The sequence below is a fragment of the Uloborus diversus genome, chromosome 3 (assembly GCF_026930045.1).
Source record: "Uloborus diversus isolate 005 chromosome 3, Udiv.v.3.1, whole genome shotgun sequence".
Lineage (NCBI taxonomy): Eukaryota > Metazoa > Arthropoda > Arachnida > Araneae > Uloboridae > Uloborus > Uloborus diversus.
Window position 1 is genome coordinate 140,343,953 of NC_072733.1, and position 27,871 is coordinate 140,371,823.

The window sequence follows — 27,871 nt, forward strand, 5'->3', positions numbered from 1 at the left end:
AAAAAAAAGCAGAAATTAAATCAAATGTGTTAGCAGATTTTAACTATTACATAATTGAATCTTTTATCTTTGCGTATCAAAGAAGGCAGGAAATAAATCAAATGAGGTAGTGAGAAGTTAAGGGATGTAAGTGGACATTTTCCAGTTTTGAGTAAAACGAGATTAAATATAACATCTTAGATAGGCTTTCATTGATTTTTTTTCTAAATCATTTTTCCAGGGCTACTAGTACTATCTCTTTCCCTAAGACAGAGAAGAGGTGCCCTACTATTTGTACTGGTTATCTCCAAATTTTTAATTTTGCCACTTACATCCCTTTGCTTCTCATTGCCTCCAATATGATGGCATTTAAAAAACTATTTAAAAGAAAATCTTGGTAAAAATTTAAAAAAAAGAAAAAAAAAAAACTACATTTCAATGCAGCAAATGCTTAGTTTATGGCGCCCCTCTTTGATATCTTGGCGCCCGGGGCGATCGCCCTACTAGCACCCCTCTTCGGATGACCTCGCTCGCACGCTTATCTGACGAACCACGCGAAAGTAAACAAACCCGCGAGTAGCATCGGAACTTGAAACGAAAAACTCCGGAGAATCGTTTGCCGGCTATGTCGCTCTCGCTCTACAAAAATCGGAAAACCACCTGCTCCGATGCTCGCGCTGCTGACGTCCGCGCAGCCCGCCGGCCAACAGGTGAAAGTGAAGCCAGTGCTGCCTTCCCTCACGCTCCATCATACAATCCTCGTTAAGAGAAAAAACAAAAAGAGGAGGGCGCACGGACGACAAATGCTCCAAGTTCCGTTGAGCGATTGCGTGACGTCATAAAACCTTGAAGACCGCTTTTAGTGTCAGGTAAGTCTCTGGTCGCTGCAAATGCGGATTGGTCCTTAGTTCGCTCAGTTCTAGTTGCATCTTCCCGCTCTCTCTTTCTCTCTGTTAGAAATGATCCCGCGAATGCACGGAGAAATTGGAATGCGTGATGGATTAGATGTTGCGATGATGGAGTGCTTGTGATCTATTCATTTTTTTAAGTGCTTTTTTTTTACTTGTTAACGGCATTTCCATTGCTGGGAAAAGCAGTCGTGGATTATTTCTGTGATTTTGCATGGCTCCTTTAGATATGGTAAGATTTTTTTTTTTTTGTTTCTCATGTTCATACTTTAATATTTTTTTCTCTCTTCTTAAAACTGATTTGTTCTGTTGTTGTTTGATTTTAGTTGCTTTTTGACGGGGGGGGGGGGGGGAGGGGTTAGCTTATTAAAAGAGGCTGGTAAAACGTGTCTATCAAACGCCACACTAAATTAGTTTTTATACTTTATATTCTGAGAAAACTGAGTATCACTCTTGAAACCTTAAATGAAAGGCTTCTTATAAAGAAGAAGAAGCTTCTTAGAAAGCCTTCAATTTTTGTTAGAATTCAGCACATTGCATTAACTTGCACAGTGTAATATTACTTTTATTTCTCATTTAGTATGAAGATTTCTGTGAATTATTGACACGTGCTTCTTGATTTATTATTTTCGTTCAAAAGGATACACACTTCAAAAGACAAGTCTTTTTTACTTTCTCAAAATGCTGAGGCAAGGACGAAATATCTGCATATTTTTAAAGTGCTGGAGTAAAAATAGACAAAATGAGAAATCATGTGAATCAGATATTCCAATTTCCTATTCTACATTTTTTGAGGATTAACAAATTTCTATTTAAATCAACATGTATACGATTTGTTCCAAATAAGAATATCAAAATTTAAACAAAATTTAGAATAATAGGAAATTTCAAAAAGTTATTGTAAGTTTTACTCATGAAAAAATAGATGCATGGATTTTCTTAATCTCTAATTTTTAAAGAATATTGAACGAAATACAAAATTTGGCTATTGTTTCATAAGCACCACGTGGTTTCAAAAATGTTTTGGGTACCTTAAAATTACTTTTATTCCAACTTCATACTAAAGAGAAGAATGTCAGTGGATGTCTCTTAATAAAATAACATAGTCTAATGTACAAGATTTTAAAATATAATATTCCTGAATACTGTTGTGTTGATTAAAACAATTATACAGACAATGTTTACAATTTATAAAGAAGTAAAAAAAACTAAGGTTTTACTCTTTGTGCTATTTCTAAAAGTGAAAAAACAATAATATTTCACTGACCATGTGTTGCTGCTAGGGCAGGTATACGCCATAAATTGAAACATTCACTTCCTTCATTTATTCATTTATTTTTTATCCAACTACAGAGATTTCTCTTAAGCGCCGGCTCAAGGAATCGTAAGAAAAACGCTTGTAGCGAGACAAGAGAGTAAGGGATGTATTCCAAACGCAAACTCGATAATGAAACATAAGCGCAGGTAACTTATGAACTGAAAAGAATAATTACGATGAGCTTGAGAAAGCAAATATAATTTTTGAAAACACTGAAGGTGTACGAAATTAAAATGAAGGTATATGCATAAAAGAGAAATCGTATTACTGAAAGTTGTACTTCCGTAGAAAACAGTTCTCTTCCAAACTATTTTCTACATTGAGAAGCTTTTTTCGAACCTATAAAGGAAACTCCAGCAGCTAATATAATTGGTACATTTATGTGTTGACTAATATTATATTTCATGAACTGAAAGGATGAACTTATGAAATGAAAGGAATAATTACGATGAGTGAGAAAGCAAATACAGTTTTTGAAAACACTGAAGGTGTACGCATTAAAGAGAAGGTGTAAGCATAAAAGAGAAATCGTATTCCTGAAAGTTTACTGTACAAGAAAGTCCCTATGTTAGTTGATGCGGATATAATAATCTCACTGATCAAATGTATTAAGCCGCGTAATTTTAAATCTTCGCTGGATGGTTGGTAAGATGGTTTTTCCAAAGATTTTTAACTTGTTTGTTTTCGCTCGTAATATAAGTTTATTACTGTTAAAGCAATATATAAATGAAACAAGCTTTAAATCACAGTTTTACTGTCTCTTTACTTGTTGTTATTACATTTGTCTTGCCAGTTAATTTAGTTCATATTTTTATATTTGATTTTGAAGCAAAATAACTAAGAAAGGGCTACATCAAAAGTCTTTCGGTTCTTTTTGTGGTTTTAGACGTGTTGTAAAGAATATAGAAACTTAGAAACACATATTACTCAGTTCCTTAAGGTATTCAGAGACTGTAGCTTCACCCATGTTATGGATCATCAGTCAGGAATATCTATAGCTATTGTCAGTAAACTTCTCATTTTCGCTTATATTCCCTTCAACCTCTTTGCGGACCCCTCACTCGTATTCTGAATAATTTTAACTATCAGTGTGAAGGTGATTTCTACTTATATGAAAGATTTACCGCTCCATATCTGCTACGGCGATTCCAGACTGACGTTACCTGGTCTGTAACGAGCTGTTTGGTATTGACTTGTAATTTCTTCTAAACTCCGGATGAAGGGTGATTACGTGTAGCTTTAGGAAACAGAATTCAAATAAAGAAATACCAAAACATAACGTGTTACATCTTACCACTAACAAAAAATGCAGAAGGGTACACATGAGGCAGTGAGAAGTAAAGGGATGTTAAAATTTAAAGTCTGGAGATAACCAGTACAAATATTAGGTGAACCTCTGCTCTGTTTTGAGGCAAGACCCCATGTACCCCTGGTAGGTGTTGTTACACAACATGATTTAGAAACATTTTTCAATGAAAGCCTACTGAGGACGGCATCTTTAAACGCATTTTGCTCAAAACTTGGAAATGTCTACTTACACCGATTTGCTTCTTGCTGCCTCAAGTGTCCTTCTTAAGTGTAAGATGCTTTCTATTTCAAGCGTCATAACACCGCATATTTGAAACCTCCCTTCTCGCTTATTTTCCTGTATTTATACCTGATAAGTTGTTTGAACATTTTACACGTGGTCGTCCGGGTTAGACAATTACGTATTAATGTTTTATCTTTACAGCACATAGCATTCACAGTTAAGTTCAACTTACTGAATATACAGAGTTGAACCGAACCATTGCTTCTGTCACTCGTCTAGTCAGTGCTAATTTTATGTTAGCTACCAGTTTGTTTGGCGCTCTTCGCTTCCTTAAGAGGTTTTCCACCTCCAGCTCAGTCACTTCCTATGCCGGGTTGATGAGTGCTAATAAGCCCAAAACTGCAGTCCTGGGCTGAAATAACTGAGCTGGCGGTGTATTTCACGTATTTCTGCCTTAGCCCTAGCTATAGGGTGGTAACTTACTGAATAGCTCAAACTGTTGCATTTTTTACGTTAAAAACGAATCATCAGTTTATACTTTTTTCGTAACAGTTATCTTTATGTTCTCCCGGAACTATGAGACAGCAAATCAGAGAATGTTATTTAGTTTGGATAAGGGCAAATGACCGAAAAGAAAGTCACTAGGACAGAAAATATGGATCTTGCTGAATCATTAAACGCATTATATTCGCTTGTGTAATTTTTTCATATGAGGAAATAATTAAAAATCAGATGTATTGCGAAGGTTTTCAAAAATAAAGATTATAACAAGAAAAGGTGTAATACATCGCTTGGTAATGCGCAATTCGGAGAAAACTCCAATTTCTAACACAAGTTTTTGGTTTTGTATTAAATCAAATGCTTTATTAAGATTTAATAAAATGGAGTTAGTAAAATATTATGATTTTTTTTAATCTCAAGTTTATCTCAAATTTTCAGCAATTTATTTAGAATGCGTTACTTTCAGAACTAAATTTAGTTCGACATTTTATTTTTTTATTTATTTTGATAAATAGAGTATTTATATATACCTTTAGAGAAATCGATTGAAAATATTAAACAATTTGCATACGGTAAAAAATAGATTTACTTTTTTTGCTTTAAAATCTGAAAATAACCCGCAGAAAAGTGTAACGTTTTATTGCATTTAATTCTTAATCTGAAACTTAGCCAGTAAAGTTTCACAATAAAGTTTCACAAGTAACTTCAGTCAAATAATCATCTTGTTACCGTTAAAATATTATATTATGTTACCAGAAATTTATGTATTTCTCAGTACTTCCTAAACGCAAGTTTTAAAAACAAATATCTTTTATGTGTTTAAAAATTCTACCGCAAGCTGACTTGAAATAATTGTTACAAACTTTGCGAAAAATCTTACTTAATTCATTAGACAGAAACAGCTTAAGAGATCAACTATCTAAAAGTTTCTTTTTGCTTCTCCTGCAATCGAGTTCAAGTAAACCTAACTGCGCTTGTGTCAACTAAATTGTTTCAGTAAGCTAAAGATGAAACAAAATGTTCATGAATGTAAAGCAGAAATTAAATTTATGATTTTTTTTCCTTTCCACTTTAAAAATTGAACACAGAAATAGTATATAGATTAAAGGTTGACTCAGATCTAATACGCGTGTAATATACTAAAAATACGAGGAATATAAAATATCCATTCCGCCTTCCTCTTCTTAAACCATCGTTGCCGTAGCAAATTTAAAAAAAAAAAGAACGAACGTGTTTCGGAGACACAAGAAGCCTTTTCCAGCACAAGAGAGCTTTTAGAGGATTAAGTGAGAATTGATTAGTCTTGAAACTTGTTAACAGCTGTTCTTCGCACTTCTCTCTCGCTCAAAGAAAGTTTTCAACGATTTATCACGGCTCACATTCGCTTGATTTACTGAAAAGGAAATTCATTGGACATTAATAATTTTCTTGGTATCCAAAGCATTCAAAGAAAAGTGATTTGCTAATAGTTTTCCAATCCCCAGGCTCGTTACTTTTAAGGTACGGAACATTTTTCCAAAAGTTTAACAACTAAGAATGAACCATTGTGTCACTTTTATTTGGAAGAATAAGGTCCTCCTTGCCAGGAAAATAATGCTAATGAAACAAATATTGAATGGTCGAATTTTTAGTAGTTTTTCACTCCATGTTTCACTTCACTTCTTGCACAAATAATGGGGCTCTTTGGGAACCCCGAAACACGTGGCTTCATTTTAATTGATATTTTTGCTTTCAATACACTCATTTTGCATTTATTAAGTCTTCCTAAAGTTATGTATGCTTTTTATTTCTTATGTGTGAAGTGAAATCCATCTATTTTATGTTTATCATAGATCTTTAAGATTTTTTTAACGGTCGTATACGATAGTCATTGAAAATTTACTATATTTTAACGTTTTTCCTTGCTCAAATGACATTTATATTGGCTTTAAGATAGCAGAAAGTTGTCATCAATAGCTGCATAGTATTTATTTTAGAACACAACAAGGAGAAAAGCCATTTGCTTAAAAAATAACTTGCTTAAAAGTTGTTAAGTAGGTTTTAAACGAATAACTTTTGTGATGGGTACAAATCACTTTTTAGCGTATACTATGGCACAAATTCCTTGTTGGAGTGTTGTACATTACTCAGGGAACTGATTTGTTACAAAAATTGCAATGCGTTTAACAACTTCAAAGAACAGAAATTTTATGAAAAACCTGAAAAAATGCCCAAAAAATGCTCTAGTTTAATTCTTCTGGTCAGTGACGGTGAATGTGCTGCTTCTTTGAATTTTCTAAGCAGATTTACTAGTTGTTTTCCCGATTGCATAAACATCGCACATTAGTAAAGTTACCGTTGTGGTCCGTTAAAGCTAATCAGATTTGTGTGATATAAAAGTATTTTTAACATATTTGTTAAAAAATCAAAGGAAAATAAACTTTAGGAAATGGCGTAGCAGGCCATACTTTTAATGTCTTAATTTTGTCTTACTTCTACTAAATAATTTACTTTTACTCACTGTGTTGCGGTTAATATCAAATATTTGGGGATTATACGGTTTAATCAGTTACTAAATATAATGATAAGCAAATGGAGCAAATGATATTTAAAAAAAATTGTTATTACAAGTAGTGAAATTATGCCTATATTAAGAACGAGGCGTTAAAAGTAGGAATTGCATTTCATTCATGACTTATTAGTGAGTGAACAGCATATGTGTACATGAAGCGAAGACTGCGTTCATGACACATTCATGTTTTTATTAGTGCCCAAATGCCTCTTTTTTGTTTTTTCCTACAAATGTCAGTAGAGATTTTTGTCCCCTTTCATCTCGTGTTTTCTGCAACGTCTAGCATTTCTGACTATGTGAGTTAAAGTCTATTTCCTAAATTTAAAAAACATTGTGAAAGTAAATGTCTATTTTCTATAGTGTGAAAATAGTGTGTGAGAAAGTCTATTTTTTACATTGTAAAAATAGCGTGTAAGTAAAAGTCTTTTCTTAAATTGCAATATTTTTTTACACGCTTAGAAAATAATTAATGTCGCAGAATAACCTCACAACATAAAACGCAGTTCGTAATTTTTTTTACAGCCAGTAATTGAAAGCAGCCCGTTTACATTGACAAAAGCGTCGGTTCATTTGAGGTTATTTCAAAACGCGATAGGAAAAATTCCTGTTAAGGGAAAAGCGGATCGTAACAGGTAGAATTTTCTATCAACTAGTTTTTAGAAAGGGGGTGAGTTAACTCAAAGTAATATTGATAAGCTACTGGTTACAATTTAAATGAACGTTAATGGCCAAATTTTCTGCCGGCTATAAGCTAGTTTATTGCATTTCCTTCATAAATTACGAAACAAAATGCTGTGTTTGATGAAGCGTAGGCCATTTGAATACGTGTAGAGTTCTGGATCTCCAGAACATCATTCTCCCTTAGCAGTTGTTGACTAAACAGTTCTCCGGAGCAAGAAGTACCATTTACTAGACTTACAATGTATTGAAAGCATGTTAGATGTAACTAAATAACAAATAATGAAAGTATCAATATCGGGGATCGAACAAGTTTATAAGTTTTAAAGGAGGCGAAATAGTTATTTCAACAGATTCTCATGGCCGAAACCTATTTTTAAGAGATACGATTTTTGAGCTTGGAAAACAGTAAAGAAGTCATTGCAATTCAGCAATGACTGGTTTGCTACAGCTTTAAATGAGAAATTCCTCCCTTCCCCCAAGTACTATTAAAGATACAAAATAAGCCAATGTTCAGAATTTGAGGACACATTTTGAGGGGTTGCTAGGCATTTTTTTTTTTTTTCATTGCTGTATTACGGGTACATAGTCATCGCGAAAATAATTCTTAAATTGCAGTCGATTCTGAGTAAGCGATGATTTGTGGGGATCTTATCCTCCTTTATATAACGCTGACGTCACTAATAATGAAACTCGTGCCATTGAATGTTAATTTGACAATATTTTCTGTGTTTGACATGCAAGGAAATGCTTTATTTTGACAAGGCTCCGGAAAACAAAATGCCATTTTAAACTATCACAATACTCGATATTCAACAGCACATATAGTATTTCAAAGAGAGCTGTTTATATGTACCTCCCAAATTGCCAATTGACAAACGCTACTGAATAGATTTTTGGTAATTATTTTCTTTCGTAATTAAAGTCTTTTTACCGTTCGTTCTTAGTCTTTAAGAGTTAATTAACCTTCGATGTGTGTTAGGCAGAACCATGGCCTGTGCTTCTTTTCTGGACAAAGCCATGTCTTTCTGAAATGACATTTTTTTTCTATTTTTTTTTTTCTCTTCCATCAGTGGCAAATTTTTTCAACTTTTTACAAATCCATCCATGTCTTATAAAGTGTTTAAGAATGTGGACACTGTTCACAAAAAAAAAAAAGAGAGAAAATGGTAGGTGCGGGGAACTTCGGGGTGTCATGTCATGTTCACAAAAAATGTCTTCAAAGTCGGGATGTTTCTCAACATTGATGCTCTAATCATGTAAAAGATGCCTATCACTTCTGTAATCACTCACTGAACTACGCTCAAGAAAATATCAGAATATCAAAATTAAATAAAATGAAAGTAAAAAATATCCCTGCACAAATAGTGATACAAAAAATAAAGTTATCCTTCAAGATACAAATGAGTCATGATTCTAAAAAAAGTATACCAACCGAATTATTTTAGTCGAATTATCTTTAGTAGTTTTTTTCAGTTCATGTTTAAATCATCATGTGCTTACATGTATTGCAAAGTCAAGATGTAGATTATACTTTTTATTAACGACAAAAGATACATGCTAAAAATCCTATTTTTACAACAGCATTAAAGGAAATTCTTAAAAAGTTTGAAAAATGGAAAAAAAGCAAATGAGAGAGAATAGGATATGCATTGACGGTCATTTATAAATTAAAGTGTCCCGTTACCTTTTTTTTTTTTTTTTTTTTTTTTTTTTGACTTCATGAACTTCAAAATGGCAGTAACAACTTACCTCAAAATAATCAAGATTATTTACCACAGTTTATAATTTTTTTTCTAAATGACTGTACTATAATATTCTGAAATACATTTGCTTAGGAAAACGAAACATCTAAAACCTAGAAAAAGCCATACAAAGAACTATTATTTGTTCAAAGTTATTAACTTTAATGCAATAAAAATTTTCATATCTTGTTATTTATTACTCTCCAGATTGTCTTTTTTAAACACCGCATTAAAATGTTCTGAAATACAGGATTTAATGATTATTATTTTATTTCTAGGAATGTGTATTGCAGCCCTTCGTTTTTGACAAAATAATAACATTCGTGAATTATCTCATTTTTTGATGGTTATTTTTTTTTGGTTTGCGCTCAATATTTAGATCAATATAACGGCACAGAGCCTGCAACTGAAGAAATAAATGCGGTTATTACTGTCAATAGCGTAAAAATGCTTTCATACTTTGCAGTTAAAATCGATCTTAATCACAAGGAAATATGTACGGAAATACATTTGTTTGTAAATTGTGTAATGCGGTACGTTTGAAATGCATGACACAACTTAGTAATGATACTTTTCTGAAAATGTAGAAAAAAATATGTATTTGCATGTCATTTTTAATTAATTTATTTCACTGTGTCTTATTCGAATTTATTTTTCGAGAAGCATGTTTAGCAAAAATATTGCTTTAAGTGCTCTACTACTGTGCCACAAACCAAAGCAGCTTTTCTTTTGTTTTAATCTAGAATCCAGTTTGAAATACACAACTATTATTTGTAAACTACATTACGGTAAAGATAGCGTTGCTAAGTAACGTACCTCCCAAATGAGTTGGGACATCTTAAACATTAATATGCATCTTGCGTTTCAGTGGCTGAGAAATATTTTAAACTTCCTTCTATTCACATTTTATTTACTTTTATTGCAATTTTAAATGTGATACTTTTGTCTTTCTTTCTTTCATTAAAGTAAATGGTTGAAGTTAAAATTCCACTATAATTTTTACTTCCTTTTCAAAAAAGGAAGTATTGTATTCTCGAAAAAATTTTCAGTCAAAAATCAACCTTAACTCACCCCCAAATGAATGTTGAGTTTTTTTTTTCGACTCGACCACACGTGGATAAGTGCCTAAGAACATATAGACATGTGAAATATCCGTTTTGACGATCCCCGAGTTAATTACAACGAGTTTTCTCGTGACGTCTGTATGTACGTATGTGCGTATGTATGTCGCATAACTCAAGAAAGGTATGTCCTAGAAAGTTGAAATTTGGTAGGTAGACTCCGAGTAAGGTCTAGTTGTGCACCTTCCTTTTTGGTTGCATTCGGATGCTCCAAAGGTTGTCTTTTGCCCCTTTATGGGGGGAAATCATTGTTAATTTCGATGTAAACACAAGTGGTGTTATAATTTGCCGGACACTTGGCGATACATCGCCAATATTTTGGTCGCCAAGTTTTGTTGCGAACAAATTTGGCGATTTTTTTTAAAATCTGGTTTCAATTTGGCCACTGTTGGTGACATTTAGAGAGTAAACTATTGAATCACATTAAAAATGCCAATAATGGGGAAATGACATTAAATTGGAGTAAAAGGAAGTCATGTGATGCACACATCACCTCGTTTGAAAAAAAAGGTTTCAAGTTATGTTCGTCGCTTTGATTGATTATTTTATAAGGAATCTGGTTTTAAGCCGTTCTGTACCTGCTTTCTCTATTAAAAATATAGCACTTTACTTAGCTTTCTTAAATTCTTTTCGAGAAGCTCTTTTGCATACAAAAGAGACATTACTTTTTCGGTGATTAGAGCGTCATTCGTAAAATAAAAGCTAAAGAGCGGTGTTTGAAATTCGCAGAGATATTTGGCAAACAAAACTAAACTTTTAAAGCGCTCTTTCTTACATCTTACTTAGTTTCTTTTAAAGAACGAGCTGATGTGTGCATCACATGACTTCCTTTTACTCCAATTTAATGCCATTTCCCCATTACTGGCAATTTTAATGTGATTCAATGGTTTACTCTCTAAATATCACCAACAGTGGCCAAATTGAAATCAGAATTTAAAAAAAAATCGCCAACTTTGTCGCCAAGTTGGCGACAAAACTTGGCGAAAAAAACACTGGTGATATATCACCAAGTGTCCGCCAAATTATAACACCACTCGAGTTTACATCGAAATTAACAATGATTTCCCCCAAAAAGGGGCAAAAAACCCCTTTACAAACACCCGAATGCAACCAAAAGGGAAGGTGCACAACTAGACCTCACTAGGAGTGTACGTATCAAATTTCAACTTTCTAGGACATACCGTTCTTGTGAGTTATGCGAGATACATACACACATACACACATACGCACATACATACGTACATACAAATGTCACGAGAAAAGTCGTTGTAATTAACTCGGGAATCGTGAAAATGGATATTTCGTGTCTATACGTTCTTAGGTTCTTATCCACATGTGGTCGAGTCGAAAAAAAACTCAACCTTCATTCGGGGGTGAGTAAAATGGAAATTAAGGTCGATTTTTGAGTAAATTTTTTTCGCGAATACAATACTTTCTTTTTTGTAAAAGGAAGTAAAAATGAATCTAAAATCTCGTTAACATTTAAATAGTTAATTTACTCCTTTTAAATACTTTTTTAAATGCTCGTTTAGGTTTAAAAAAAAAAAAAAAAACTTTTGTCCGGTGGTCAGAGTGGATGTCAATGTCATTTGAAAAATCCTAGTTTAACTACGCTGAAAACACACTCACCTTAATTTTTTCTAAGATGATCAAATTGATGTATTCGTCATCCCTTGAGAAATCTATGTTTGAGTATGGTATTTGAAATTGGAAATTATCTCTTCAAAATAAGAATAAACACTTTGCGGCATAGGTATGAAGCTCTACAAAAGGGAAAAAATAAAACATGCGTCTAAAACGACAAATGTGTTTTCAATATTAACGACTTTCAGCATGTAGTATTTTATCAGATTTCATTTCGTTCTTCTCTGTAGTTTATAGCGCACTTCCTGTTTTTTCACTTAAAAAATCCAGGTATTTACAGTATTTTTTTTAAAATTATTATTATTATTATTATTTTTTTTTTTTTTTTTTTTGATAAAAACTTTTGCACATTGTCTACATAAAAGTTTTGATATTCAAGCGAGAAAAATATTGTAATGTAATGCGAATGATTTTTTTTTTAAATGTACGACTTTATCGAAGCTGAAATCCTTTAAAAACATTTCAGTACATGGCAAACCTCAACCCTGATTACATGCGTAACAGTTACAACAAAATCAAGCAATTTTCAAGGCAATGAGTTAGCGTGAGGGACAGATTATAGATGAAAAAAATAATTAATTACGCTGCGAAATTTTTCCTTATCTAGAAATATAATTTTTCATACTCATAGTTAATTGTATCTTCTTCAAATCACAATAAATTACATTAGCATAGCCTTCTTCAGCCAACTTTAATGCAGATATGGTTGAAAATTGATACACTTCAATTTGAGCTCATTTTTCAGAGCATGATTATCTTTTTCTAAAACTTTTGAATGTTTAGATTTCACCTGCACGATAAAGTACATAAAATTTTTACATTAGAAACTAAGCACTAGTCTAGTAAGGTTTTTGAGAGATCTTGCCTAGCGTTTGTAATGCGAACATAATAATTTCTTTAAAATTTTTGAGCTCTTCTTACAGTACTGCAGTTGAGAAATTTGTCTGTCACGACAAATGGGATCATGAAAAAATTGTTTGCCTTAGTGTGTAAAAAAAAAAACATACGTAATACTCATATCTGGCATTTCCCTGCTGACATTTTTTGTGCACATAGTATAACTCAAAATCGCACTATGAGGAATGTGCAGAACTATGATGAGATTGTAGAAGCACAGAAGTTTTCTCAAAATGTGCAAATAAAGGCCGAAAATGTCGCATCCGACTAGTGTGTGGATCTATAACTTTTAAATATTACCTCTGCAAAGATTATTACTATCAAATATTTATTTTACTTGAGAATGTATATTACTGTACATGACATTAAAAAAGCTCTTAGAAAATCATGTTAAAATGTTTATATTATTTTTATTTATTTCTTTATTTTTTCTGGAAAAAAGAGGTTTTAACCCGTTGTTTGTTACAGATGAACCAGTTGTGCAAAGTTTGCGGTGAACCAGCCGCAGGATACCACTTTGGCGCTTTCACATGCGAAGGTTGCAAGGTATGTCAAAGTTTGAAATGTTTTACTGTACAACCGGTTTAAAATTTAAAATGCTCCTGAAACAGATACCCTTTTTTAATCAAGTGCGAAAATCAAAAGACAGAGAAACAGAGATAGGTGCTTCGTTAAATGTGTCGTTATGTGACAGTAAAAACACTAAAATATGGCATAGCTTACATGACAAACATGACAATACCATTGTTTTCCAAGCAATTATTTTCTCTCGTTTTTTTTTTTTTTTTTTTTTTTTTTTTAAAGCTTTTCTCATAAATTTCACTTAATTCCTATCTGGTTAATTTCGGATTTTTTGAAATATTACAGGAAAAAGTAAAAATAAAACTAACCAAGTAAATTTATAAGGAATAGAATTATTGAAAAAAAAAAGGTACAATTTACCGTAATAAGATTTACTATAATAAAATCACGTATCTGAAAACAAATCATTTGAATGAAAAAAAATAAAAACCGACATTTTACAATAAGCTTTAATTTTTTCTAAGTGAAAAAATGTCTTTCTTTCAATTAAAAAATCATGGAAATAGCATATATTTGAAAATAAAAATACATCAGGGAAGAAAAAAACAGCAACCAATAAGAAGAAGATTAAAATACATCTTCATAGGAAAAAAACGGATTTGAGAATACAAAATTTTATTTGTTACTAGTGCGACTATATATTCTATAAGCAGTTTTATCAGTGGTGACAAAACAATAAAACATTTTTCAAGTTTCAAACATTCAGAAGAATTGTATTTTAAATACTTGTGTTAGTAAAACACTAAATTGTAAAGTAATTTTGTGTGGATATTAGCATAGAGATTAAAGAAGGAAAGTAAATTAAAAAAGGTCTTAGACTTAAAAAATGTTAATGTAATAATCTGAAATGTTGACAGCGTGAAGACATATTTCCTTCATCCTTCTTTCTGCAGAAAGTTATGTTCTGCAACATCTGCTTTTAGTTGTCACAAAACATTTTCGACTTGTTTGAACCGAAGGATCATTTGAAAATGAAGTCTGATCACAGTGTTTCATTATTATTATTATTATTATTATTATTATTATTATTATTATTATTATTATTATTATTATTATTATTATTATTATTCAACATTTCCTTTTACCCTTTATTATACCTTGTAATTTCCAAAAATGCAGTCCCTAAAGCAAAAGTTCTTAATCAAAATATAATATATAAATGTATATAATTACACACACTCCCCGAAATGATTTCATTTAATATAGTAATCTCATTCAGAACCGAACAAGTTTTGCAGATATTTGACGTCCTGATGTTTAATATTGTATTTGGAGAAACTAATATCTTGCATTTTTTTAAAATATAGTTTTCAAGCGTTTAGCAGTCGTGAAAATTCATTAGTAAAGGACAATTAAGAAAATGTTTCGACTCGGAACTTTCTGTAGTTTGAACATCAAAATAAATTTATCGCTATTTTTTCTTAATTACTAATATAATTTATTCATAACCATCTGTGTATGTGTTTTTATACAGTGTTCAGGACTGAAAGTGTTTTAGATGAACCATCTTTCTAATGTACGGTTCGGATCAAACCACTTTCTACCAACCTGTTAGTGATAACGGAAAAAATTCGGAAGACATATTCTTTTCCTGTAGATTCACTTAATTTCATAGTACTTATCTAAAAACACATGCTTTGAGCAGTTTATTATTACGATAAGAATGTCTTATACGTACATAGCCCATTTGAATGAGCTCTATTTAATTGCGAGTACGATATGAATATAAATCACGTTGTGAAACTCATTTTATGCATACAAGTTTAAATCTGAAACGTGTTTATTTTATACTTCATAAAAGGAACAATAATTTCTTACGATAAATAGCATGTAAACAATTTTTTAACCTTGGTATAGTTTCGCAAAAGAAGCAGAACACTTTCACTTACTGACCCTGATATTCACGTCTGAGTGAACATAGTCAGTCATGCTTTTTTTCAGCTTATATCTACAGGAAACTTATGTAACGCTAGGTTTTGTCATTGTCAACAGCGTTAACCAATGTTTAGTTTCTGGATCGTTCTAAAAATAGCTTTTTGCGGGGAAAAAAGCATGAAACGTAATTTCAGAATGCAGTTGAAGAACGTTTTCTGCTAACGTATGTATAATGACGTCCGTTGATGAGGAATTTGAAAACTTTGTTATGTAGCAGAGAAATGTGTGATCTGACAGTTCATTTAAAATACATCAAAGATACTGAGTTCAATTTGAAAGCTATAGAGTTCAATTGGAAAGCTATCGAGTTCAATTTGCGAGCTATTGAGTTTGATGTGTAAAAAAAAATATTTTTTACTATCGCTCGTTCCGCTTTTTAAATGATTAATTTTTTCGTATGATACTCATACAGGGTAGATTTATGCCTCAGAATTCTTTCTAATGATTCCCTCTACAACACTTCCAGAATTACGCAGAAAGCAATGTTTTGCTTGTCAATAGCTGACAAAAATATTTTTAAAAAAATGTGAAAGTGGGAAATACTTAAAAATATTTTTTATCACCGATAATTACATACTACACTATATATACTATATACTTTATTCTAAAGCATATCAGCTCTTGAACAAGTTTTCATTAATTAAGTTATTATGAAGAAGTAATACCATAATATGATAACATTTTATTTCCCTCTCGTTCAACTTACAGAACTAATGTTTTAAGTCCGTTCTTTACCCCTAATTCTCTTGATACTTTTAATTGATATTTTCATGAGAAAAGCTTTTATGACTCAACAAATCACATGCTGCTTAATAAAACCATTAAGGATTTCAAAAGGACTTTTCCATCTACTAAAACTTGACTTGCGTTTTGCCTAAAAGATGTAAACGAAACTTCTGTTTATGAAAACTGTCAGCTTCAATCTGTTTCAGAGAACATTTCGCTAAATTTTCATATACATACATGCGCAAAAAACTGCAAAATTTTAATTTTCTTTCACGAAACTTAAACTTTCACTCATATTTAAACATTATCTCTTTTAGTATTCAATCTACTGAAAAGAATAATATTAAACTAATTTTATTTAAATATTGCTTTATTTTCGGTTCTTTAGTCGATTACAGATCACTACGACGCATTTTTTAAAGCATCCTTTCGTATAAAGTCACGTTTCTACTAAGTATCGAACTTTTTAACTTTTCTGGTTAAAAAATTAACGCATTTATGAATATTTTACAAACCCTACTCAAGTTAGTAAAGAGACTTAGTCAGGAAACAAATTACGAAATGACACATCCATTAAATTCAGCAACTTTTCTAACATGTTTCATAAAACCGATTATATCCATTTTAATTAGAATGAGAGTGAACTTATTTCAGGTTTTTCTTACAAAACTGTTCTTTAAAATTAATATTAGTTAAAAACGTGATGGTGTTTATGCAGGGATGCCCACCTAGGGGGAAGGTCATGGCTCAGACTGCGTCATTGAAATTTTGAAGGGGGGTATTTCGAGGGGTATTTTTCACTGTTTGGGGGGCTCTTGCCTTGGGGGGTAGTGACATTTACTGGGGTGCGTTTTTGATCTTAGGTGGGTGGGCACCCCTTGTTTATGAACATCTGTGAAGTTGTTTATGAACAATCTGTAAATTTATTCATGCCATAAATCACACTTCGTTAATTCAATTTCTAACAGCTCTATCAACATATTCTGGATGAAGATAATACTTTTGACTGAATACTTGCTGCTTTTAAAACTAATGAATAAATGCTGCATGTTTAACCTGTCACGTTTCTAACTACGTAAGTTCCAACCATCTCACAATAAATGGTACCGATTTTTTTACGACTTCACATTATGTAAAAACGAAAAACTTTGAGGTTATGAACACGTCAAGATTATGGAAATTTAAAGAAATACTAGCAAGATTTTTGGCCTTCACCCATTTCTTATTTAGTATACTATCAGATTTAAAACTGTGCACCAGTTTCCTCTGCGTAAGCGTACTTAATTGAGATTAAACCTGTTTCTAAAATTTTCGAGTTTGCATCGAGCCAAACTTGACAATTGTTTCGGCAAAAATTTTCTAGCACCATTTATTTTTTATATCACCTTAAGTAAAACTTCTTTTTTTCAATTTTAATTTTTTATACTTAACTGAACTTTTAGTTTTTTTCTAAAAGTTACCCAGGTACTAAATAGGGAATTAGAGCTGAAAATATAGATAAGCACAATTTTCCGTTCAGTTAAATCAGAAATTTAAAATTATAAGCTCTCCTTTTGGAACATACTTTTTTCAATCGTAATAGCTGCATTTTTATTGATTAGTCTTCTCACTAAAGAGCTTAAACTCGAGAAATGTTAAAGCAATTGATGAGAAAGCAGAAACTATTAGGTAAAACCACATCTTTGTAACAAAATGCGTAAATGGGCTGTTTTTGTGAGCTTATCGTGCATTTGCTTTTTCTATCTTTTAACATTTGAAAAGCTCTAATGTAGGTAACATTTTATGTGCTATCTTTGAAACATTTTTAATTTTTCACAAGTTTTGAAATAATAAGATAAGATCTTTTACGGCCCCTTCTCAAAAACTTACTTTCAAATTTTTATTTTTCAGTGAATACTTTTGTGTTTGTTTTTTATTTTTAGCGATGTTTCAGAATGCATTAAGCCTTGTTTCATGTTTTCTCCAAGATTTAACTTTTATGGGGAAAGTAGGTGTAAAACGGTGGGCTAATTTCTATTCTGAAAAAATAAACGAAAAAATAACGTTAATAAAGCTCAAAATAGGCGGGAAAATAAGTCAATTCGAGAAACAAGAAAGCTCTTTTTTCAATGGAGAAAATGATTTCAAATTCCAAATATACGTATAAACAACTGCTGCAAAGTGTCGAAAGTTCAAAATGAGTTGTTTTGAAACACAGATTTAGCTTCTTTGCGACTTCTGCTTATTGAAAAATACTTACTATGTTTTCTGCATTAAAAGGGGTTCGTTGTGAATCAAAAACCCTTGTATGCAACATTTTCACAATATTGTGATTTAATTACGTTGTTTTTAATATTTAACTCCACGAGAAGGAAGAAAAACATATGCACATGAAACCGGCACTGTGTTCCAGATCCAATAATACAGTGAAATCACATTATAACGAATATCAGTACAACGAAATATATGTTTCAACGAAATAAATATTCAGTCTCAATTTAATTTCCATTACATTGCTTGAATTCCATTACAACGAAATTCCCGTTACAGCGATCAATATGTGCTCTCCCCTAAAGTTCGTTGCAATGGTATTTCACTGTATTAAATAATCTAAAAGTAAAGTTGCTTAACTACTTAAATAAAAGATTTAGGGATAAATAGTTCAAGTGAAAAAATAAACTCGCATCTGTTTTAAGGCAAGATATGGTACTAGTAGCCCTAGTAGGTGCCATAAAGCATGACTTGAAAAATCTTTTCAGTGAAAGTCAACCTAGGGTTTAAATGTTTCACGCATTCTTGTCAAAACTTAGAAAAGTCCAACTGAAGCAATGAGAAGCAAAGGGATGTAAGTGGCAAAACTAAAAATATGGAGATAACCAGCACACATGGTAGGTGAACCTCTCCTCTGTCTTGGGGCAAGAGATGGTAGTAGTAACCCTGATAGTTGTCGCTATATAGCATGATTTAGAAAAAAAAAAATCAATGAAAACCTACCTAGGATGTTATCTTTAAACGCGCTTTACTCAAAACTTGAAAATGTCCACTTACATCCCTTTGCTTCTCACTGCCTCAATTATATCTCTTTCTTAGTTTCTCACCCCCTCAATTCAGAAACTTAGTGAACAAAAAAGAAAAAGAAACGTTTCCAGCGAAGTGTGTATCTTTTTCATTCATTTCTTCTCAAAAGTAAGGCAACATAAAAGAGTCTGTCTTGGGAACTAGAGAGAATAAAATTAATAGCGTAATTGTTAATGCGAGTTTCAGTCCGCCCTTGAAAATGTCTTGTAAAAAGCAGGCAACAAGAAAACAATCCGTCTAGTAACTCAAAAGTGGGGGAGGAGGCGATTCCATACTGTGACGAATCCACTGATGCGTTTAGGTAGCGGAAGAATTCCTCACTTTTCCCTCGAAAAGCAATTGCAATCATTTTCCCCGTAACGATGAAGAAATAAGGTGGAAAGAAATACTAAACCACCAACAGTGACATCATTCTTACTAGTTCAAGAAAGGTATGCTTCGCAAATATACGCTGGTAATTTACGAAGATAGAGAGCGGAGGGAGGGAACAAATGGGGATGAAAGTTGAGCAAAAAATGAACAGCTGATGGGAAGTTCTAACTACAGGTACACCCGAGGGTCAAGATTCAATGCATTTGTCCTTGAGGAGAAGGAAGTATTTTCACATTACGAGTGGACTTTCCTGCCATGGTAAAATCAGTCTGCCATAACCCTTTAGCGGATTTCTTTGAAGTTTTTGTTTTTTTTAACAGTTAAAGGAAAATCTTAGTGTTTTCCTCTAAACGGAGGGTTGGATTATAAGTGGAGCGATTTATTGGACTCAGATGCCATTACAAATATTTCCGGCGCTCTAGAGGAAGGTCTCGTTATGATTCAAGTACAGATGAATAATAAGTTTTCGTTTAACTCTGTGGTGTTGAAACCGAAAGGAGATACGCAATAATTTCTTTGGGATGTTGAATCAATGTTGAATCAATGCTGAGGGCAGGTAAGCGGCAGTATCTGCAGGAATGAGTTTTCGAAATATTTGAAGAAACACGTTTTGGATTCGATACCAACCCTAGGTAAATGTTGGGATTAGACGTTTTACACAAAGAAGCAAGCTTGTACAATAAATCTAACGTAAAATAGAAGTAAGCTTAAAACAAAACAAGCACCTCGTAATATACTTCACATATTACAGGAGCCATTAATTTAATTTTTAAAACGTTTACTACGCATTTTTTAAAATTACACATGCTTATCTTTGCACTGAATGCGTTAATTAACAAGTACAGTGTTGTTCAACAGAAAATTTGCATTGAAAATTGCCTACACTGCTTTTGGAAAATCTTTTTTTTTCCTTAAAAATATAATAGTTATGAAAAATAAATTTAAAAAAAGAACGGCTATTACGTGAGTGCAATTTTTACTCAAAGTTATGGCTTCCGCCAAAAATTGAATTAAGTATAAAAATAGTTATTTCCATTTACAAAATCCACAGTTGGTAAACGAAACACTACTTGGTAGACGACACATATGACTTTAGTATTTTCCCTCCAGTTTTTGACTTAATAAAAATACCTTTTAACATTTAAGGGGGTCCGGGACACAAAAATCGTCAAATTTTGCAATTTTTTTTTTATCATGTAAAAAATTACTCCGTGTTTTTCTGCTTAAGAGGAGGTTTGAATCTTGTTTCTATCTTAAATAGAACGAAATATATAATTATTTTTGTTTCATGCACCTAACTAATGTGTACTTAACTTTAAAATTTTAAAACGCGTTTTTCTCCATGATGCAATTTTTCCCGATTTCTTGCACTCAAACTCTTATAAGTCAGGAACCGATAAAGATAAAGTAATGAAACTTGGAGCATATCTTTTTCAAAGAGTTTACTTTAAATTTTATTCGGCGAATTTGAAAAAAAGTTTACTGCAAAAATTACAATTTTTTTAAAAAAAAGTATCTTCGAATTTTTCGAAATTTTTCTTCAAATATCTTTTATTTTTTATTGAATCAATATTTTTAAAATCGCCGAATAAAAATTACAGCTTAGATATTTGTGCGTAATTCATTGAAAAAAAATTGAAAATTGTTTAAGAATATTTTGAGATATATCAATTTAAAGCAACCCCATTTTTTATTAAAAAAAACTAATTAAATTTAAATAAAAACTTTTCTTTTTTTCATATTTATGTTATGATTTTGCTTATTAAATAAATGGTGAATCAGTGCAAAATATTTCAAAAGTCTAAAGTATATAATAAAAAAAAATTTCAAAATGTGTCCCGGACCCCCTTAAAACAAACCTCAGATGCTCTTGATAATAAGTGCACAGCACAGGTAGTACAAGGTAAGTAAAGCATCCTTGTTAAATCTTTTATAGTCATGTTCAACCATCTCTGTTAAGGTAAGATATTGTAAATATTTATAGTAAGTTAAATAAAAGCTAACGTTTGAAATGTTAGATCTTTTCTTTCACATGAAAATTGATGATGGATATAAAACTTAACCTAACCAACCATCCAGACTTAAAATTAGCTTTTTTCTTCCAGATAAAAATGTAAGACATTTTCTTAATCTGCTTTCTACAGTTGATTTTTCTCCATAAAGAATTTGAGATGCATGTCTTTCCATACAGTTACTAATTAAAGAGTAGGAAAAATGATTCATTTTCTTTAAACTAGATGCATTTTTATACGGTACTGTGGGGAATATGCATTTAAAACACTTTCATTATTTTATTTAATTAATTGAAAGATTTTAAGTTAAACATTATTTTAGAGCCCCCTTAGAAATCAGCATTGATTTTATATAAAATGCTAAGATCAACGAGTAGCAATGCATTTTTAAAATTTAAGCTATGTTCTGTAAAAAAAAAAAAAAAAAAAACAGATGATGATCAAGTACATTTTATTTCAAAAGCTTAAGCATTATTTAAAGTAAGTTTAATACTTATCCATCATTTAAAAATGATTCCATCAGACAACTGCGCTTTAAACATTATTGCGCTCACAAAAAATAGAATCAAAATTCAAAAGCAGTTTTAGTAGTTTTTGGAGCCATTATCTGATTTTTGGTAAAAATTAATACTTACTTTTCAGAATTTAGAAAAAGTTGAATGTACTAGCCTAAAATGCCAGCTTCATATTTGTAATCCAGGCAAAAACAATTCGTAAAAAAAACGTAGATAACCAACCGAAGTATTTTGTAACAAGCGCTGCCTTTATTATTGAATCTTGAGAATTATTGAACAACGTCACCTTGATGTTACTCACTATAAGAGTTGTTACACATTGCAAGTACGTTAGCAAATATTTTTTTTTCTTACTTTCGAGTCCTTATCCTGGATTTCAAGTTTTGAAGTTCTACAATGGTAAATTTAATCTTTCTAATTTAATTTCTCGCATGCAATTCATGATTTTTCTTAGACACCAGATAACTATAAAAATTCCCATGTACTTTCATGTTTGTAATAATTTTCTTTAATTTTTCCTCAGTTCCGTTATTTGCTATTTAGTAATTATTTCCTTTTTTTTAAATACCTTCCCAAAGGTGACTTTTTCAGTGTTATAACAAATACAGATTTCAACTACGCAAATAACATCCAGTCTAACATAAAGTCCAGAGCAAAACAATCCATGTGATTATTTACCTTGAAAACAGACAAATGTGTTTAAAAAAAAAAAGAAATCACATTCAACACACTATGTAAAGCGCAACTGCTACTTTTATTGTTAAACTTTATTCAGTATGAAAAGCACAGAGTGCCATTTTTCAGTTTATGGGTGAATGTTTTCTGATGGCAAACGCATCGGGTACGATAGCGCAAAATATGGGTTCAAAACTTCAAAACTGAGATGTAATAAAAGATGTAGGTGTGTGCTAAATGATTTTTCCAGATTATTTCTTCAAAGTTCAAGAGCAGAAATGAAATTGCGTGTGTGAAGCTGGATTTCGATGGGAGACAAGTATAATCAAGAAGGTCAGTATTTTACTTGCTATTTGCTTTTATTTTCCCAGTAAAGTTTTCTCCTATTCTTGGAAGATAGAAGTAAGCAGAAAACAATGCGCTCTTAAAATGATGATACATTTTTTAAAAAAATTTGCGGGTTGCAGTACAAATAAATATTTTTTTTATTCATCGGTGACTAAAACTTTTTCGTTTCCTAAAATAAGTTTCGCTCACTAAAGTGCTCAAGAAATTTTTTATTGGTTTACAAAATGCAAAAAAAAAAAAAAATAATAATAATAATAAAAAATAAAATAAATAAATAAATAAATAAAGTAAATTAAAATTAAAATTACGAATTATTATTATTATTATTTTTTTTGACAACAACACTGTATTTGTTAATTTAATTATTTTTCAGAAAATCATCAGCGAGTTTTATTTAACCGATGAAGTGAGATTATTTTTTATTTAGAAAGCTTCTGGATTGCTAAATTGAAAATTTCATACCTTTTTACAGCGCTGTAAACTCACTTTTGTGCCCAGAATATTCAAATTGTCGATATTTCTAACTTAACATTCCCATTTAAGCATTTGTAGTAGCCTGTTGAAATTATGAATGACATTTCAATTATTAAATAATGTACACACATCTTTAATTGTTTTCATTTCAGAACATAAAATGTGCTTTTAAAAAATAAAATAACAATATAAAAAACAGATTTAAACTGCTAACTATTTTTAACCGAATTGTTTAGCAATTCGGGAAAGCAAAAAAAAAAAAAAAACTTGAAATAACACGCTTAAAAATCTAGATAGGGTAAAATTATTTTTCTTTTCGAAGACATTTGTTCGTCTATTTCATAGATAATACACTTTTTTTAAATAAAATATTCTCATAAATCTATGCATTATTAAATCACTTATTTAAATTTGCAGTTGATGAGACTTATGTGTCCCTCTAACAACCATTTACAAAACAAATTTCAAATTTTTTGCTCTTATACTACGTACTAACAAATATATATATATATTTTTTTTACAGGTATTCAAATCAAGAATAGAAGAAAATCTCAGAAGCCAAATGACCCTATACATAGTAAAAGAAACCCATGTTAGCGGGGAAAGATGTAATGAAATAAGTGATTTCAAAGAAAAAATAAATAACTACTTCATTTTGGACTACATACATCTTTTATCAAGAGGCAGAGAATAGGGTCTGGTGGGGTAAAAGTGGTCATAAAATCGTAGGTTTGCAACTTTGGTGGGTAATAAATACAACAAATTATTTAAACACTTCAACTTTATTTATTGTTACTTTACATTGCATTATTAAAGAACACAGTACATTGAAGTTTAGAAAAAAAAAATTGATTTAATTAGTTTTTATAACACTTTCTTTTTCCCTTTGTATTTATGACCACTTTAACCCCATGGGATGGGGGAAAGTGGTCATAGTTAAAAATAAATGCAAAACCATATTAAATAACCCTAATATTTGTATATTTCAGTTATTTTTATGGTTACAAGTATATGCACTAATATATGTGTGTATACACGAGTATATACGTGTCGTGTAAACATGAGTAAACACGTTCATATATGAGTAGATACATGTATACATCAGATACATGCATGCACGTGCCTACTCAAGTATATACGTGTATACACGAGTATATAAGCATGTATACGTGATTACCTAAAGGAGTGTTGACGTATCTACACGAGTATATATGTGTCATGTTTATATACGTGTCACGTGTATATACGCGTATAAACGAACGTCATATGCATGTATGCACTTGTATCTCGAGTATACACGTGCATACCTGAATATATACGTGTATAGTAGACGTATATACGCATATATGTACAGGTGTACATGTGGGTACATACACAAGTGTACATAAATGTATATACGGGTATAAACGAGTTAATTCGTGGGTGTATCCAGTGCGTGTTTGTACGTATCTACTCACGCATTATACATGTATATTTGGAAGCACGAGTATATACGTATGTATACGTGTAAACATAATTATATACCTGAAAAGACGTATATACGTTCATTTACGTGTATACATCAGTGCATATATGTACACACGAGTATATACGCTTATATACATGTATGCCTACAGAGTGAATCCAAGATCTGGAGCAAAAATCTAAGGGGGTGTGAGAGGGGAAGATAAAATGCAAAGAATAATAAGGAGCTTATGGTCGCTGACGCGCTACATGCACCCAAAGCCAGAAACTGATGGATGCAAAACAGGTCACAAATTTTTTACACAAAGATGATTCTACTCAAAATTTTAGTTTTTAAGAAATATTTAGAGCACTTGTTAAAAGTTACGGCCCGTAGTAGTTCTAATACATGCATCGCAACAAAGGCGCAGAGACGGATGAAAGTTTTTCAAAAGTCTCGTTATTAAAACATAGAGGTCTTTGTGATTACGACGCCTGTATTACAGCTGCAGGTCGCAAATTTCTTCAATCGCTTTAAAACTTTCTTACGACTTAAAACATTGTGTAAAAATTGTCTTAGTATAACAAATTTGTGACCTGTTTTGTATCCATCAGTCTTTGGCTTTGCGTGCATGTAGTGCGTCAGCATTGTGTTTGTGACCATATGTTTCTTATTATTCTTGCTTCTTCCTCCCCTCTAACACCTTTTAAAAATTTTCCCAAGAAATTAAATTCACCCTGTATACTTGTATATCGTATGCTTGTATGTAAGTGTCTACTCGAGTACGTACGTGTATATACGTGTTTACCTGAGCATATAAGTGTTCGTATACATACGAGTAAAAGCAAGTATATACGTGTATAGTCAAATGTATATCTGCATAGATAAAAAACCCATATCGCAGATACCCGTGTACGTATTTATCAATGCATTTATGTGAATACGTTTATATACGCGCCTACACGAGTATATGCGTATGCATACGTATATACTCGTATATTTAACCCTACTTACTGTAAAAACAATACATATTAAGTGAAATTAATATTTAATTTATATCTGCCTTATACTTAACTATTAAGTGACATTAGAAGAGCAATATTCGTTAAGCCTAATATTATGACCACTTTACCCCATCTTACTGAAATTGTTCTAAAAAACTATCTAAAATGTATTCAGCTAACTGCTAATGAGTAAGTGATCTTAAGACATGTAGGAAGCTTCCTGTGCCATCAATCTGTTCATAATTCTAACAAACAAAATTTCCCAAAGAAGTTATTGTTTACATTTTTAAAATTTTCATATTTACACAAAATATTTTTTTTAACCAAATAAAATTTTGTCAGTTTTGAAATTTTGTATTCAAAATGTAGTTTCTAACTCACCGAACCTAAAATAAAATTTTCACATTCATTCGAACATTTATTGCCAAGCTATAGTCATTTATTTGACGTATGACCACTTTATCCCATTGACTACTTTCCCCCACCAGACCCTATAGACTATGAGCGAGTTTATTTCATTAGAGATCAGAAATAAATCAATCTCAAGTGTTGAGCATTTAAAATCATAAAAGGATCAAAATGAGTTTTTGTTTTGTGCCAAGACTTTTCCTGAAGATAAAGTAGTATTGTTAAGTATTTAGAAGTTGCAAAAGTATTCAAGTTCAAAGGCATCATCTGAAATTGCAAGCCATTTTCCAACTGAATGTAAAGAATATCCCTGATATTGTTTTTCGTATACTGGAGAAGATTTCCTGTTGCTAATTGGTTTGTGTTTGCATTTAATGTGATGCACAATAGTGGAAAATCTACTTGAAGATTAATTGAAACTCTATATATAAACTGAAAAGCTTCTCAGAATTAACCTCATTGGACAAACCTACATGGTAAAAGCACAACAAGTTTAAAACAATGAACAAAAGATTTTATTATTAGTGGGTACATATTAAATGAAATTCAAGCGTGTTGGGGGTGGAGGAGTGGATGAGACTAACTGAGTTTTAGTGCAGTTGCTCATTCTCGTATTAATTCATCACTTATTATTTTTTTAATTTACGTTTAATCAATCATTAATCAATTTATTAATTCCTTCATTAATCACTTCTTGTATTTATTTCTGAAATTCTGTTATTCAATAATGTATTATACAATCGAAGAAAAAAATAGTGATAAAATAAAAATATTTTTTATTAAACTTTGTGATTTTCTACTTTCTACCCCGACATCAAATAACTGAAATTTTTACTCTTATTATAGATTATCAACCCGTAATATTCATAAACGAGCTGAAGGCAGGTGTTTTTTCAGTGCAGCTTAAACTACCTTCACACTCGTGGCTAAATTAATTTTACGTCCTAGCTCGTTATGAGATGAGCCGCGCCACGTTTGTGGATATGATTGGTGTGCTTGATTAATTTTTACTATCAGTGTGAAGGGGATTTCAGCTTCAACCAGGTGGCATCTACGTAGATCAGTCAGAAAGTTAATTGCACTTCTTCGTAAATATGTTCCGTCTGAGACAAGTTTGATGAAACTCTGTGTCAACTCTTCAGACATGTATCTTAATCGTGTGACGGAGCGACTTACCCAAGGCTAGTTTTAGTTTTTCTGATAATCAGTCGCAAACAAGTCTCGACAGCTGCACGTAGCGTCCAAATTGGATATGAATGCAGTGGTTCGATTTTGTGGGCGACAAAAATGCAACTGCACTGAAAATTATGGGCAGTTGCATGAAGTGTATGGTGAAAATGCAAAATCACGTAAAGCTATCGTGAATTGGTGCAGCATGTTTGAGAATGGACGTACAGATATTGATGACGCTGAGCACGAGAGAAGACCAAGTTTAGGTGGGAAGTG

The 27,871-nt window shown here is 31.6% G+C and overlaps 1 protein-coding gene across 1 annotated transcript in view; it reads left to right on the forward strand.

The window, feature by feature from the left end:
* The first annotated feature begins 877 nt into the window (after positions 1 to 877).
* Positions 878 to 27,871, forward strand: part of LOC129218641 (uncharacterized) — a 56,823-nt gene continuing 29,829 nt past the window's right edge. The window contains exons 1-2 of the mRNA XM_054852957.1: positions 878 to 1,119; positions 13,342 to 13,419. Coding sequence (XP_054708932.1) covers positions 1,102 to 1,119; positions 13,342 to 13,419 — 96 coding nt within the window. The 5' untranslated portion in view covers positions 878 to 1,101. The remainder of the gene's footprint in view (positions 1,120 to 13,341; positions 13,420 to 27,871) is intronic.